The 15495-nt window shown below is 46.2% G+C and overlaps 1 protein-coding gene across 2 annotated transcripts in view; it reads right to left on the bottom strand.

Annotated features, from left to right (window-relative positions):
- WBP1L (WW domain binding protein 1 like) overlaps positions 1–15495 on the bottom strand; it is a 60734-nt gene that overhangs the window by 11312 nt on the left and 33927 nt on the right. For both annotated transcript variants that reach the window (XM_044240407.1, XM_044240408.1), the window contains exon 2: positions 4539–4641. In XM_044240407.1, the coding sequence (XP_044096342.1) occupies positions 4539–4641 (103 nt within the window). The remainder of the gene's footprint in view (positions 1–4538; positions 4642–15495) is intronic.

Here is a 15495-nt window from a genome sequence, read left to right as displayed (position 1 = left end):
AATCAAAGCTTAGGAGAAGGCCCCAGCCTTCCACTTTCCACTCTGCTAAAGGTGGCAAATGCTCTGAGCTTTTGTTATGAGCAGCTCAACAATGGACATCTTAGGATAAGCTAAAAAGAAAAAGTTAGCAGGTGAAAAACAAGTGAATTTGTTCACAGTCTGTTTCATGCCACCTCAGGGGAATTCCACTGCCCAGAAACACTCCCTTCTCCCCAACTAAGGCCCAAACAAGGGAAAACTGGTGCCCGAGCGAAGGTCCCTCAAATTATTTCAGGAGCAGAAATTCCCAGCTCCAAGCTCTCCCTGCACAATGTAGTGTGGTATGTGGAAAGACTCCTAGGATGAGAATCAGGAGATTCAGCTTCAGATTCTTTGGCCTGAACATGTTGGTGGCCTCTCTCAATTTTGGTTTTCATCTTTGCTCAGCCTGTTCCATGAGGGGCATCCTCAGATGGGAATCAAACACACACAATTGAGACCCTCCACGACCAGGGCCCATCACCCCTCCAGTCTGACACATAGAGTGCTGGAGGGGGTTGCTTTGGAGTGAGGTGCACTGACCCAATCAGTCAGCTGCACCCAGGTGAACAGTTCCTTCACACCCCCGGGCCTGACACACGGGGGTGACAGGCATTCTTCACAGGTTTGTTCTTGATGTGCATGAAGACCTTTCTTGGTGTCTCACATGTAACAGAGTTCCAAGCACATTAATACCCTCATCTCCCATTCCTTCCCAGACAAGCCCCGTGGCCCCAGGGGAAAGGTCAACATCATGCACACTCTGTTCTTTCCCGTAGGGCCCTGGCCTACCGGGTTCCCTTGCCTGTGAAACCAGTCTACCCTTATTCCTATGTTTAAATCCTATCCACCCTTTAGCGCCCACTTCAGATGCCACCTCTTCCATGCAGCCTGCCTGAACCCTGCCTAGCCAAAGCAAACTGTCCTTCTGAACATTCATAGAAGTTCTGGCACATATATTCCACTCTCTACTTTGTCTCACCAGTGGGGCATCTTGTCTTATCTCCTCTCTCTGCTAGGAGTCTCTCTGTTGATGGCAAGGATTATGCCTCTCTACGGTTTATGCCTCTCTTGCGGTTTTTCAGAACTGCAAATTCATAGGTCCACCTCAGACCTACTGAATAAAAAACTGCGAACAGGACCCAAAGATCCGTGTTTTAATAAGCCCTCCAGGAAATTCAGAGGCTTGCCAAATTTTGAGAACCCCTAAAATAAGGGTTTATTGAATGAATAAATGATTGAATAATGAATTAAAGGACAAGTGCCATAAAAATGTATGGGATAGCGGTTCCTGGGTGGCTCAGTGGGTTAAGCCTGTGCCTTCGGCTCAGGTCATGAACTCAGGGTCCTAGGATCAAGCCCGACATCGGGCTCTCTGCTCAGCGGGAGCCTGCTTTCCACTCTCTCTCTCTGCCTGCCTCTCTGCCTACTTGTGATTTCTCTCTCTCTGTCAAATAAATAAATAAAATCTTTTTAAAAAATTTTTTAAAATTAAAAAAATGTATGGGATAACAGTAATGATGATGACCAGCTCTGATAGCCTCAGTGATAAAGCAGGACCTTTGCTTCCCACCTGACGCAGGCCCGGGAATGACTACTGCATTGGTTATGACTAAAAAGACATAGAGAAAGGGAGTCTGGGTAAGTGGTGCGTGTGCATGTGCATGCGCATGCACGTGTGAGAAAGTCTTCAGTCTACAGAAGACTCAGCACCATAGAGGTGAGCAGGCTGGTGGAAATACCTTTTTTGCTTTTATCCCCTGAGGCCATCTCTGTAGGCAACTATGGTTAAAGAGGTACTCTAACAGAAACTCTGCCAAGGATTTCCTGGCAGAGACTTTATTTTCTTCCAAAGGAAAGAAACAAAAAGAATAACGCAGAGCCCATTATTTTCACATGTCAGGCAAAGTTTAGAGACAATTTGAGGGAAATGGGTTCAAAGTGACCAAAATTCAGTTCTGATAAGAACTGAAGGGGCTGGGGCGCCTGGGTGGCTCAGTGGGTTAAAGCCTCTGCCTTCTGCTCAGGTCATGATCCCAGGGTCCTGGGATCGAGCCCCCCATTGGGCTCTCTGCTCAGCTGGGAGACTGCTTTGCCCTCTTTCTCTGCCTGCTTCTCTGCCTACTTGTGATCTCTCTCTGTCAAATAAATAAATAAAATCTTCAAAAAAAAGAACTGAAGGGGCTTATCCCAACACTCATCTTCCCTCCTATCCGGCAGAGGTCAAGACCCTGAGGAGGAGGAAAACCAAAGAATTCCGGGGGGGGGGGGGAGGGCAGAACACTGGCTGGGCATCTCCTGACCAAGAACCCATTTCTGAGCACCAGTGAGGACAGTTTTGCTTTGACAATGTCCATCCCTCCAGAACTTGGAAACATGGGCCACCTCACAACGGCGAGTCTTTCCTCCTCATCCTGACTCTGTTCTCTGCCTCTCCTTTCCCTGAGTGACCACAACCAGAGAGAGAATTAGCCACCCAACAGCTCCTCCTCTGGCTTTCTTTAAGCCCTTGGGTGAAGTGCCTGGTTCTCAGGCAGCCTCCCTGCCATCTGGGTCTTCCAGGCCCTGCTGCCCGGCCCTGCTGCCCCACCCTGTCCCTGCCCCGGCGACGGTGACCCAATTCTGGTGGCTGCTGAGCCTCTGCCAAAAGCCCAGGAGGCTCTGTCAATCTGAGACGAGGCCATACACGACACCATGTTTTTGCAACTGATGCCGCCTGGGCTGGGCCCCAGAAAAACCAACCGCAGCTCTGTGGCTTTCGGGCAGCCCAGCTTCGACTTTTGTTTTAACAAGGGGTGGGAGGGAGAATTGGAGCCCTGCAGTTATCTGCATTTAAAAACATTTAAACACAGTCTGTTCACCTGCTTGGCACTTTGTGTCCTCTAGGAAGCCCCTCCACCCGACCGCTTCTAAAACAGCAACAATCCTGGGTTGCTTACATTCACGGAGGACTGGTATAGACACCCCAAGCCCTGTCTTCTCCTTGCAAAGGGACTGTACACTTGACTGCCCCTGGATTCCTTGGAAAGGCAGATGAGCCAGTCCTCAGTCCTCAAAAGGGAAGGATAAGGGGGAGGAGAAGTCCTTTTTGGAGGGACCACTCCCACTGGCTACAAGATACATTTACATTCAGAGGGACAGACTGCCCAGCCAAGAGTCTAATTTCCTTTCCATACCAAACAATAGCCCTTCCAGCTGCCTACTGACCACATCACCAGTGTGCAGGGAGTGGGGAGATCAGAGAGAAAAAGGGGAGAAAGGACAAGGATGACGGGGCCAGGAAAGACACACTTTGACAAACCAGCTCAGTTTGTTTCCAAATGGAGGGAGTGATGAGGGCTTAGAACTATCGAGGGAAAGAAGCTACCATTTCTCCTCTCTACAGACAGCGTGCTGTTGGTCACCTGGGGACTCTCTGACCTAAGGATTCTCCTGTCCTCCCATTCTTTGTCCAGCATTCTGTAGTATCTCATCCAAGCTTCGAGAAGATTAGAGTACAAAGCAAGTTGGTGAACTCCTTGAACCTGGCTGGCTCCCTGAAGACTGTGCTGAAGTCACCACCCTTGTGCAAGCCTGATGGTGCATGTTCATGGCCTCAACCAAACCAGTGGTGAGATGAGGACCGTTTCCCCACAGCAGTTAGCTGAGAGTAACGGGGGGAGATACACCGGGGAAGCAAACCTCCAGACATGTCAGCTTGAGCACTGGGGTTAGAAACAGAGAGGGCTAAACCTCTATAGTCTCCCTCGCTCCAGGAGGGCTCCGTGAGCACGGACTTAGGGGAAGGTGATCCCTCTGACAGGGACCAGAAAGAGAGGCAGCGCCTTGATGCTCTGTAGGGAATTCTGGAAGCCCTTAATGTTCTTACAAGAAAATGGCATTACAGCTATCTACAAAGACGAGCCTAGCATTCACAGTGGCTTGGCTGCTGTGACCTCTCTTTGCAAAGATGGCAAAGCCTGGGTGTCTGGCCTGGCCCAGGGAAGGATGGGAGTTGTCACTGCTCAGCACACACTGGAGGGGGCATCAGAGGTAAGCCCAGGCAGGAGCTTCCTCAGCAGACAGGGTAACTACAGCCTCTTCCGAAAGCTCAGACCATACTCTCTAGCAGCAGCCCCCTGCCTTTTTTTTTAAGATTTTATTTATTTATTTGACAGACAGAGATCGTAAATAGGCAGAGAGGCAGGCAGAGAGAGACAGAAGAGGAGGAAGCAGGCTCCCCGCTGAGGAGAGAACCTGATGTGGGGTTCAATCCCAGGACCCTGCAATTATGACCAGAGCCGAAGGCAGAGGCTTTAACCCACTGAGCCACCCAGGCGCCCCCATATTCTTCAGTCTTTAGCCCATGAGCACTCCTTCTCTACCGAGCAGCTGCTTCCAGACCCAGCAGCAGATTTGACTCACAACCTGCCCCAGAGAGGAGAAAAGGTGCCCAGCCCACTGCTTCCCAATGAGCAGAGCCAGTAACCGTTAGGACCCTGGGGTGCCGCGACCCCCCGGGGGGGGGGGCAAGGACTTACACCAGAGTTCATAGTAGTAGTTGCAGCACTGAGACTGTCCACAGCAGTGTCCTGTGTCACAAATGTAGCTCTGATTGTTGGTACCCACACAGGTTTCCTTATCCTTAAAAAAATAAATAAATAAATAAATAATTAGCATATGAAACTATGGCTTTTATTATGTTTTTTAAAGATTTTCTTTATTTATTTGAGAGAGAGAGAGAGTGAGAGAGAGCATGAGCGAGGAGAAGGTCAGAGGGAGAAGCAGACTCCCCATGGAGCTGGGAGCCCAACGCGGGTCTTGATCCCAGGACTCCAGGATCGTGACCTAGGCCAAAGGCAGTCGCTTAACCAACTGAGCCACCCAGGCGCCTGAAACTATAGCTTTTAAATGCCACTTTTCCTCTCATCCCTTTATTGCTGGTTATCTGCCCACCCTCCACCAAGACGGTCCAAACCAATGTTCATTCCATGAAGGGGGAAAAAAAAAAAAAATTGAACCCAAAACAACAGCAGATTGAAGAAAACAACAAAGGTTCATGAAAAGGGGAAGAGGATTCCGCACACAAAGACGACTGGCAAGAGCAAAGTTTTCCTCAGACAGGAAACATGCCCCACTTTCTTTACATCCAAACAGAAACACTCCATGTCCCGGTGTTCCACTCAGCCGGTAAAAAGATGCTGGTTCCCGTGTAATTAGCAGTACGCTTTAAATAAAACCAGCTTTTCTGTTAAAGTTCCTGGAACAATTAACGCAGTACATATTCTAGGATTAGCATCGAGTCAGTCTTCCTGTCCTTCAAAACACACACTGGTCAAGGTGAATTACAGTGTGATTCCAAAGAGGGCCAAGATAACTTACCAGCAAAATTCTTCACTCTTAAGCAAAGGGACGACCTGCCCAGCTGACCTCATCTGATCTCAATTTGCTAGATAATTTTTTGCTTATCAAATGATCTTAACTGAACCTAGGATTCACACTGTGCCTTGTCAGGGACAGTTCCAGAACGGGCACTGCTGAGTAACCGCCCCCACAGTCCGCTAAATTCTATTCACACCCCTGGGGGGATGGGGGTGGGGGGTGAAGACGTCTTTCGACATTTCACATTTAAGAAATGAGATTGCCCACCGGCCTATCAGCCCCACGTGTACTGTGGACCCCACCACGTACACTGAGACCTCTAAGTCAAGAGCTCCATCTGGCTTTCAACGTTTATTCTACGCCAAAAACACTAATCCATTTACTGCACGTGCTGTCTTTGTGCCAAGCACTGTGTTGGGGTATGTGGGATACAAAAATGAATATGTCATTGTCCGCACCCTCAAGAAGCCTGGGGTTAAGAAACAAGGGGTTGGGGGAGCAAAAACAAAAAAAAACCCTGCTCAGCAGAGAAACTAAAACCACAGCATTGTATTCGCTGCTACTCTGACCCTGCCCACAGCGTACATCCGGGCGGACGCCTGCCAGTGGAAACTTAAGTCACACGGTCAGTTCCTCCTCTCTGGGCCTTGCTTTACACTCCACTGTCTACTTGGCCAAGGGTATAAACAAGGCACTCCAGCAACCAGCTACAGGGCTAAGGCTGGGCAGAGACCGTTCAGGTGCCTGACGTCACAGAGAGAGGACAAGGTAGAGGGCACAGCTAAAGACCAGATCCTGGGCTCAGTGCCCGTCTCCGCCACACAGGCTCAGGTGTTTCCTGGTCTTTAAGGGCCTTATGGCCTTGTGGAAAGGGATTTGGGAAGAAGGAAACACGGTAAAGGCGTCTGAAAGCTCTGGCAGTGAGGGTTTCACAACACTACCAACAGAGTTCCCCCCATCCCTGCCTTCCCACGTCCACCGTAAGCACGAAGGAGGTGCCGGGCAGTGGGGGGAGGGGTTGGGGGAGAGGAGAGGGGAGGCCTGCCCCGTCGGAGGTCTCCTCTGAGGCCTGGTGCCCGTGGAGAAAGCAGATCTGGGCTCAATTCTTTTGCTAGAACACACCCTCCCTGACTTCAGAGCAAAACACTGCTTTCATAAGGACATCAAAAAGTTTCTCCCAAGTTTACCAGGCCCCGAAATGCCATTCTTTTGGCACTGACTCTCAAGAGCACAGTTCAAAGTGTCCACATAGTTTCTAAAAGGGGCTGTGCTGCCTACACTCCAACACATGAAAGAATCCAGTGACACTTCTGCCTTGGGGAAATTCGCCAGATGAGGTCCAGGCTCTGAACACAGGGCAGCCAACTGGTCCTAAGTGAAGCGTGGAATGGAACGCGTTTGAAATCTAAACAAGTGGTATCCTCATGACCCTACTGGTGTCAGCTTTTCTCTCAGCTTTTCCATCCCCTGGCACAGAAGTCTGGTCTACACAGGATCCCGCTCTTTTTCCCATCTCTGCCTCCACTTCCCTAGGGAGAGCTGAACTCCAGAAGCATTATTTAATCCAGTGTTCCTCAAACGCTTGTACCCAGTACATCTCGACCCCTGTTCTTCTTCCCCTGCCCCTCGACAGAGTACGCAGACTGCCTGGGATGGTCTTGGTGATGGAAACTGTTGTTCTCTGTCATAGGAAGAAGGAAAGCAGGTGGGCGGCTAAGGAAGACAAAAAGTGGACTCATGCACCTTTAGCAAGGAAGGAATGTTGGAGCAGGAGGGTAAGTGAGATGTGAGTCCCAAGGTAAGTTCCTCCAGAAATCTGCCTGTAGGAAAGGAAAATCCCGGAGCCTAGGGTTTGGCCCTAGATTTCTTGGGTTTGGTCTTCACTACAGAGAACTAGGACCTGGACACAAGGGCCCTAGGAGGAGTTAAAGATGCTTTCCCATGTCTCCTTCAACTCTAAGTCTTTATTAGCCTACCCACCTCCCATCCCCTCCCACAGCAGCCTTGGGTCAACGTAAGGGCTCCTGAAATCTGTCTCCTCTCACCCAAAGAGACAGCAAAGAACAGCGGTGTGCAAATGTTGCCTTCTCTGTAGGGAAGGAGCTAATCCCGGATCACCCAGAAGACTCTCAAAGACCTCCAAGACCAATGTGAAGAAGATACAGGTTAAGAGTCAGGTTGAGAGTCCGGGTCTAAAGCACAGGTCTCACACTGGGCTAACTGAATTAACTGTGTGAACTTGGGTAAGTTACTTAACTTCTCTGAGCACTTAATATCAATGTTATACTGTGAACCATTATTGCTGGGCATGAAAGACCATCTAAACAGCCCTTTGCATTCACTTAGAACTATTTCGGAAGAGTCAAGTTCACTGACAATGTGGGTCGCTCCAGACACATGAAGAACAGAAAAAGCAACCGGAGAGAATGGAATGGATAAAGTTCAAATATGAAATATTCTCAGCACCTTTTAGGAAGGTGATTATTCTCTGCCTTGCCTCCAAGCATCTTCAAGCACTTTACACACATTACGTTGTTCAGCCCAAGTCTTGAAGAGGGGGCAGTAAATATCCCTCCCACACCCTCTCCAGAAAGTGAAACAAAAACTGAATTGCACTCTCCCTATGGGCAGGAGCTCTGTCTCCTCACCTATCTCCCTCACTCCCAATACAAGCACAGGGCTTGGTGCGTAATGGTTTGCTAACAAAACATTGGCTATTCAAGCTGGGGGTGAATAATGCAGCTTTTGTGGACCGAGCACCTGTTATGCCAGGCACTGTTCTAAATGCCTTACATCTATTCCTTAATCTTAACTTGAAAGCAAGTTATGAAGTGGGCAGTCTCAGGGAATAGAGGCCAAGAGAGGCTGAGTAACTTGCCTAAGATCATACAGCTAGGGAGTGTTTCGAGCTCTTTCACTTGGCCCCAGAGCCTGGGCTTTTACTAGTAAGCTTTAGCTGCCTTGGTTGAGGTTACACTCCTTCAGCTTCTTTTTATACTTCAGTTGCAATAAATTCCCTGAAAACCCCAAACCAAACAAAATCAACATTTTGTCTTTGAAGGAAAAGATAAGGACCCTGCCCTTGTGGAGCTCTTTGACTTTTGGGGAAGAGTAGCCTTCATCTCCTACTTGGCAGGGAGGACGGGCAACGTGCTCAGGGCGCCTTCCTTTTTTGCTCGAAAGGTGGTTTTTTCGTATACTAATTTTTTGAAAAGCAGAATGTTGTTTCATCCCAGTGTGGAATGTGGCCACAACGGTCATGATTTCTGTCCTCATGGAGCTTGCAGTCTAGTGAAAGACTGACACAGATAAAACTACAACTAGACAGAGAAAAACACACGGTTTGGTAAGAGTTTACAAGAGATAAGACCCAGGAGTTAGTCATGAAGTTGGTCGAGACAGCTTCTGTGACAAAGGTAACCTTGAATGGAGATCACCAACATGGTTGGAAAATTAGTAACCAGGAAAGAGGGATGAGGAGAACATTCTAGGTAAAGGAGAAGGTACAAGAGGAGACATTTAACTAAAAGGACATTGCAGAAGAAGTAGGTAGGGAAGTTAGGTAATGGGGACCCGTCTGTGCAGGGAGGTGATGAGATCAGATCTGCATTTTAAGGACAGCTCCTTCCCAGCAATGTTTTCATTTGCATAAAACTGCACAGCCAAAAAATTGTTAGAAATGTAGAACTTGTCATAAAGAAACCGTGTGAAACACGTGCTCTCATGCTGAGGTCTCTCATCTCAAGAACGACGGTGGCAATGACCATCAGCTGCCTCGTTTGTTATAGCTATGCGTCTTCAGCCCAGATTTCCCAGCGACGGGTTCTGAAATACGGGGCACACATGGTCCTCAAACAAAAAGCACAGGCACAAAGGAGAACCAAGCAAGACCAACACTGAACTAGAAAGAACATTTTTACAATGGAAAAGGATGAAGAGTATACCTTTTGCACATATGTAAAAAATCATCTCATCTCTTGTGGCAGCATCCACTGTGGGACCAACAGCACTTTCCTCAATAGTTTCCATCTCTTAGAGTTGCTGTTCTCAGCTAAGTCATTGTAAAGGTCAATTAATCAGTATAAGAACTTTCCAAGCACCAGCATAAAGAGAGACACTGGGCAATAACGGTTCCCCAAGGATGGTTTTAATTTGCCAATTTATGGGGTTGGAAAACCCTGCTAGTAACTGGCAACAGCATCTTCATGTCCTTAGGAAAGCACCGAAGTTTTAAAGTCTGAAACTAAAAAATAGGAAAACTGAAATTGTTCACAGGTGTTAAAGCACAGGACACAATCTTGGCTGCAGGGTATGAATGAATTGGGAGAACTACTTTTGGCTTTCCCTACAGGGAGAAGGAACAGTTTCTTTCTTTAAGATTTTATTTCTTCATTTGAGAGAAAGAGAGTGACAGAGAAAGAGCACGATTTGGGGGAGTGGCAGAGGGAGAAGCAGACTCCCCACTGAGCAGAGAGCCTGATGTGAGGCCCAGATCCCAGGACCCTGGGATCATGACCTGAGCCAAAGGCAGATGCTTAACCAACTGAGCCACCGGTGTCCTGAGAAGCAACAATTTCTAATCAAAAATCTAAACAATTTCTAATCAAATTTCTTTTTTTTTTTTTTTAGATTTTATTTATTTATTTGACAGAGAGAGATCACAGTAGGCAGAGAGGCAGGCAGAGAGAGAGGAAGGGAAGCAGGCCCCCCGCTGAGCAGAGAGCCCGATGCGGGACTCGATCCCAGGACCCCGAGATCATGACCTGAGCCGAAGGCAGCGGCCTAACCCACTGAGTCACCCAGGCGCCCTCTAATCAAATTTCTAATCAAAAAAATCCACAAATTAAAGAACAAATATGTATTGATATCCCTCCCCACATGCCAGGCACTGTGCTAGATGCTATAGCTGCAGCAATGAGCAAGGGATTCTGGGAGAAGAGATCCTGCTTCCATGGCAGGAGAGCTAGGTTGGTAACTTTAAAAATTCTTCTTTGTCAAAACTCCTATAAATAGTGGCTTTATAACAATATCCTTTTAATTACACAGCTGAGCTAGCAAGAAAGTAAGGAAAAGCCCAAGGGCTCATAAATGTTGAGGGAAACTAGAAAGTAAAGTGGTAAATGAGGTCAGGCTTTTCAGTTGCTCTGGAAAAGGAGGCTGTTTATTGCTCTTGGGCCCACCTGAAAACAAGGAAATTGGAAACTGGAAATGACATATACAATTGGAAATTATATATTCAATGACAACCCTCAAAAAGACAGAGAAGGCTAGGAAAAAATTAGCCTGTTGGCACATGGTGACAATAAGAAACCTCTAAACTGAGAGAAAAAAAAAATCTGCTTTAATAGTCCACAACCATAGGTCTTTCCATAAGCTAATTTGAGATCTGAATTGTATTACTACATGGTCTAAAAATCCTCAAGGCAAAAACTGAACACAAAAAGTGGTTTCAGGCTTGCAATGACCCTGTGATATCTGGCAAAAGAAATACGAAACTCTGGAGGAGACCTACCCTCAATCAGGGTACTGATTCCCATAAATAAAGCTCTGTTGAAGATGAGCTCACAACAGAAAATACAAAAACTTATGCAGAAATAAGTCATGGTGAACAAGACTTGGGAAATTCAACGAAAGCAGGTTAAGACTCTTGGAAACAATCAGATAAGCTATAATATATAAATGTGTATCAAATTATTGAAACCAAAAAGAAAGAATACAAAATATGAGACATGAACATACTGAAGAAAACAGCGACGGGGCAGATTGGGGGAAAAATGTATAGAAAAATCATTATTGAAATTTAGAAACTCAACAGATTGGTTACACAGAGATCAGACCAAGTTAAAGAGAGAATTGGTGAACTGGGACACAGATCTGAGAAAACTACTCAGCAAAGGGCTTATACCAATTAAAAGACATAGAAATGGAAAATGAGAATAAGAAGAAGAATATAGAGGAGATGTGATATTTAAAGAGACAGCTGAAAATTTCCCAGAGCTGATTAAAGATGTGGAATTTTCAGACAATAATAATAAACTCATACAGGGGCACACTGTTTGAAACTACAGAACAACACCAAATGATCCTAAACATGTTCAAGTGGGGAAGACCGAAAATTAACATTAAAATAGTAATAATCTCTATGAAAATATAAAACAGGATAATAGGACGAAAGTTTTTTTTTTTTTTTTTAAGATTTATTTATTTGACAGAGATCACAAGTAGTCAGAGAAGCAGGCAGAGAGAGAGAGAGAAGGAAGCAGGTTCCCTGCTGAACAGGGAACCCAATGTGGGGCTCAATCCCAGGATCCTGGGATCATGACCTGAGCTGAAGGTAGAGGCTTTAACCCACTGAGCCACCCAGGTGCCCCAGGACGAAAGATTTTAGATGGAGCAGTCAGGAAAGGCCTCCCTGGGAAGGGGAAGATGACATGAGTGGAGCTCTGAGTGATGAGAAGGGGCCAGATTAAGGAGACTGTAGGAACAGTGTTCCAGGCAGAGGGAATGTCAAGGGCAGGCAAAGATACCAATACAGGAATGAACTTGGTGTGCTCAAGGAAAAGAAAGAAGGCTAGTGCGGCTAAGTACACCGAATCTCAGGGAGAGTAGTATGAAAACAATCACTGAGAATTTGGAAGAGGCCACGCCTCGTACACCTTGCATAACAGTTAAAACATAGTAACTTACAAATTCATTGTTGGCTCTAATGTTGCTGGATATATGAATAATACCAAAATATTTTTGCAACTCTAAGATTACGTTTCAACTTGGGACTCCCCCCCCTCTCTTTTTTTATCTCCTTGCTTTGTGACTGCTACTACAAATAAGTAACAAGAGCCACTCTCCTTCCAGTCTTCAGGAATGGCTTTCCAGAAAGTAGACCAAATTCTAGCACTATACATCTACTGAACCAGAGTGCTATCTGATTTTGTAATACTCTATAACCAAAGGGCTTCATAAACCAGATAAATCTGAAATGGCTAAATGAGAAAAGATAGCAAGCAACCTTAACTTAGAATCAGCTACTTTCTATCCTATCTTAGACTCTTCCAATTCTGAAAATGCAGCACTTTCAGTCCCAAGTCCTTAAAAAAAAAAAAAAAAATTGTAGGGGCACCTGGGTGGCTCAAGTGGGTTAAAGCCTCTGCCTTCGGCTCAGGTCATGGTCTCAGGGTCCTGATGCGAGAGCCCCGAATCCTAACACTAACTAACCCATTGGGCTCTCTGCTCAGCAGGGAGCCTGCTTCCCTCTCTCTGCTTGCCTCTCTGCCTACTTGTGATCTCTATCAAATAAATAAATAAAATCTTTTTAAAAAAAATCTGTAGGTGATCATAAAAAACATTCTTTAAGTTTTTGTGGATTTACACCTGCATTTTTACAATAAGATAGTTAATATCAGTTTTTCCCTAATACTAATGATTTTAAGCTGTTTGAAGGGCTGAGGGAAATAAGTAGATTCGTTCAAGGGCACACATTTTGAATTGGATGTAAAAAGATTACAGAGAGTTGGGGGGTGAAGAAAAGTAAATTCAGGCAGAGAGAAACGATCCAGCAGGAGTCCTAAACTATTGTTTCCTACAGGTTCGTCTAATCTCCCTTTTTATTTATGACAGGGAGTGTCGCATACTACTTTTGTATCCTTCACAATATAAACTATACATGACAATTACTCCTTTAATCTCTCTTACCTAAAAGAGCTCTGTTTCATCCTTTCTGATAAAGGGCACGTCATTGCTAAATTAACCAAGACTCTGCTTTCTATGCACTGGGATATTAGGAATGAATTTTTATGTGGTTTGGTTGAGTTCAGTAATTTTCCTAGAGGACAATCAGGCAGGCAGTTTCCCCTAAACAAGCCAATAAATCTAATCTGATAAGATTCAGCCTCATCCCTCACATTTGATAGCATGTTTTACCCCTCGGAGCTCTAGCCTCCAGTTCCCTGGGCTAGAGAATACCCAGTCTCCCTCCCTCTAGTGGTGAAGTACCTCGAAGGGTAAAGCCAAAGACTGAAGCCAGTAACACTGGAGAAAAGTCTAGAACCAATGCAGGCAGCTGCAGCTTCAGGATGTGTGTACTGTGGAAGGGGAGTCCCGGGGACCCCTGCTGTAGCAGCGGCAAGGGTCCATTGACTTCCGCCTATGAGGGTCTCATGGAACAATTCTGTCTGGGGACTCCCAAAGATTGGTATACCCCACGGGGTGAGGAAGGGCAACAGTGAATCAGAATCAATCATGGCATCCCACAAACAGTGAATTTGCCCCAAGGTAGCAATGAACACACTTTGATAATAAACACAACAAAAGAGAGACATGTTTCTGGAAGTGTGGTCCATGGGCCCAAAAATCACCTGGTGTATTTAAGAATGTAGGTTAAGAACTTCCACGGCGGGGACACCTGGGTGGCTCAGTTGGTTAAGCCAACTGCCTTCAGCTCAGGTCATGATCCTGGAGTCCCAGGATCAGCTCCGCATCGGGCTCCCTGCTCCGCAGGGAGTCTGCTTCTCCCTCTGACCCTCCCACTTCTCATGCTCTCTCTCTCTCACAAATAAATTAAGTCTTTAAAAAAAAAAAAAAGAACTTCCACAGGTTCGGCTTACATACATTGAAGTTTGGGAACCACCGCCCTAGATTTATAAAACGTACAATATACATAGTTCCTCCCTCTAAAAGTGGAATGCTCTAATATTCTTTTTCTAGAATCCCAAACATATCCCAAAAGCTACCCCTAAGAGTAGCCACTTAGAATCAAGGCCTATACAATGAGTCAAATGCCTTCTGCTTCACTTCATTAAAAAGTACATGTAATAGATCATAAATATACACTTTAAAAAAAAACAAGACAGGTACGCTTGTACCCACACCAGTACTGCTGCATTGCAAACTGGATCCTCATTAAACAGCCCCCAAACAGAGCAGCCAAAAAAAAAAAAAAAAAATTAAAATCCATTTCCTGTGTTACCCTTAGGAACCTGAATAACAACCTCAGAAAAAGCCACTTGACCCTGGTAGGAAAATCCCAGAGCACAGATCGGAAGTTGCAACATATTCCATGGTTTTATTAAAGGCTACTCGTTGATGTCCTCGCATATGCAGACCTGTGAGGTCTTGCTGGCTACAGCAGCTCTGGACAATGGGTAAATGTGCCATTCTTTAACCCCTGGACACTTAGAAGGAAAAGCAGTCCTGCCTCGAGGTATCCACAGCAATCCCTCATCACTGGCCTCTTCTCCCCCAGAATAAATGCACTGAGAAGTACGGCATCTTCAGCAAGGGCCAGTGCAAAGAGCTAAGGGGCAAGATATCACCACTTAACAGAGCAGGTAACACTCAGGCAGAGAAGGAGGGCGATTCAACCGACTATCATGTGGTTATAGTTGGTCCCATGAGGGCAGGTTCTTTCCTTCCTAATTGTATCACCGTGTCTCCTGCCTGAAAGCAGGGATTGCCAACTGGTGACCCTCAGGCCACAATGGGCCCACTAATGAGTTCTATGCCCACATGGTAACTTTGTTTTTCAATTTTTTTTTTAAGATTTTATTTATTTACTTGAGAGAGAGAGACAATAAGAGAGCATGAGAGAGGAGAAGGTCAGAGGGAGAAGCAGACTCCCCACAGAGCAGGGAGCCCGATGCGGGACTCGATCCCAGGACTCTAGGATCATGACCTGAGCTGAAGGCAGTCGCCCAACCAACTGAGACACCCAGATGCCCAGTTCTTCAATTTTTTAAAATAATTTATTTATTTATTCATTAAAGAAAGAGCAAGAGACAGGGAGGGAGGGGGCAGAGGGAAAGGGAGAGAGAGAATCCCAAGCAGACTCCCCACCAACTGCGGAGCCCAACATGGGGCTCAATATCAGACTCTGAGATCATGACCTGAGCCAAAATCAAGAGTCAGACACTTAACTGACTGAGCCACCCAGGTACCTCTGTTTTTCAATTTTTTAAAAAATGGAATCAACGGGGGCACCTGGGTGGTGTGGTCAGTTAAGTGACCAACTCTTGGTTTTAGCTCAGGTCCTGATCTCAGGACTGTGAGATAGAATCCTGCTCAGGCTCTGTGCTCAGTGCAGAGTCTGCTTGACTCTCTCTCTCTCTCCCTCTGCCCCTCCCA

The sequence above is a fragment of the Neovison vison genome, chromosome 2 (assembly GCF_020171115.1).
Source record: "Neovison vison isolate M4711 chromosome 2, ASM_NN_V1, whole genome shotgun sequence".
Taxonomy (NCBI): domain Eukaryota; kingdom Metazoa; phylum Chordata; class Mammalia; order Carnivora; family Mustelidae; genus Neogale; species Neogale vison.
This window is presented reverse-complemented; position numbering and strand designations above follow the sequence as displayed.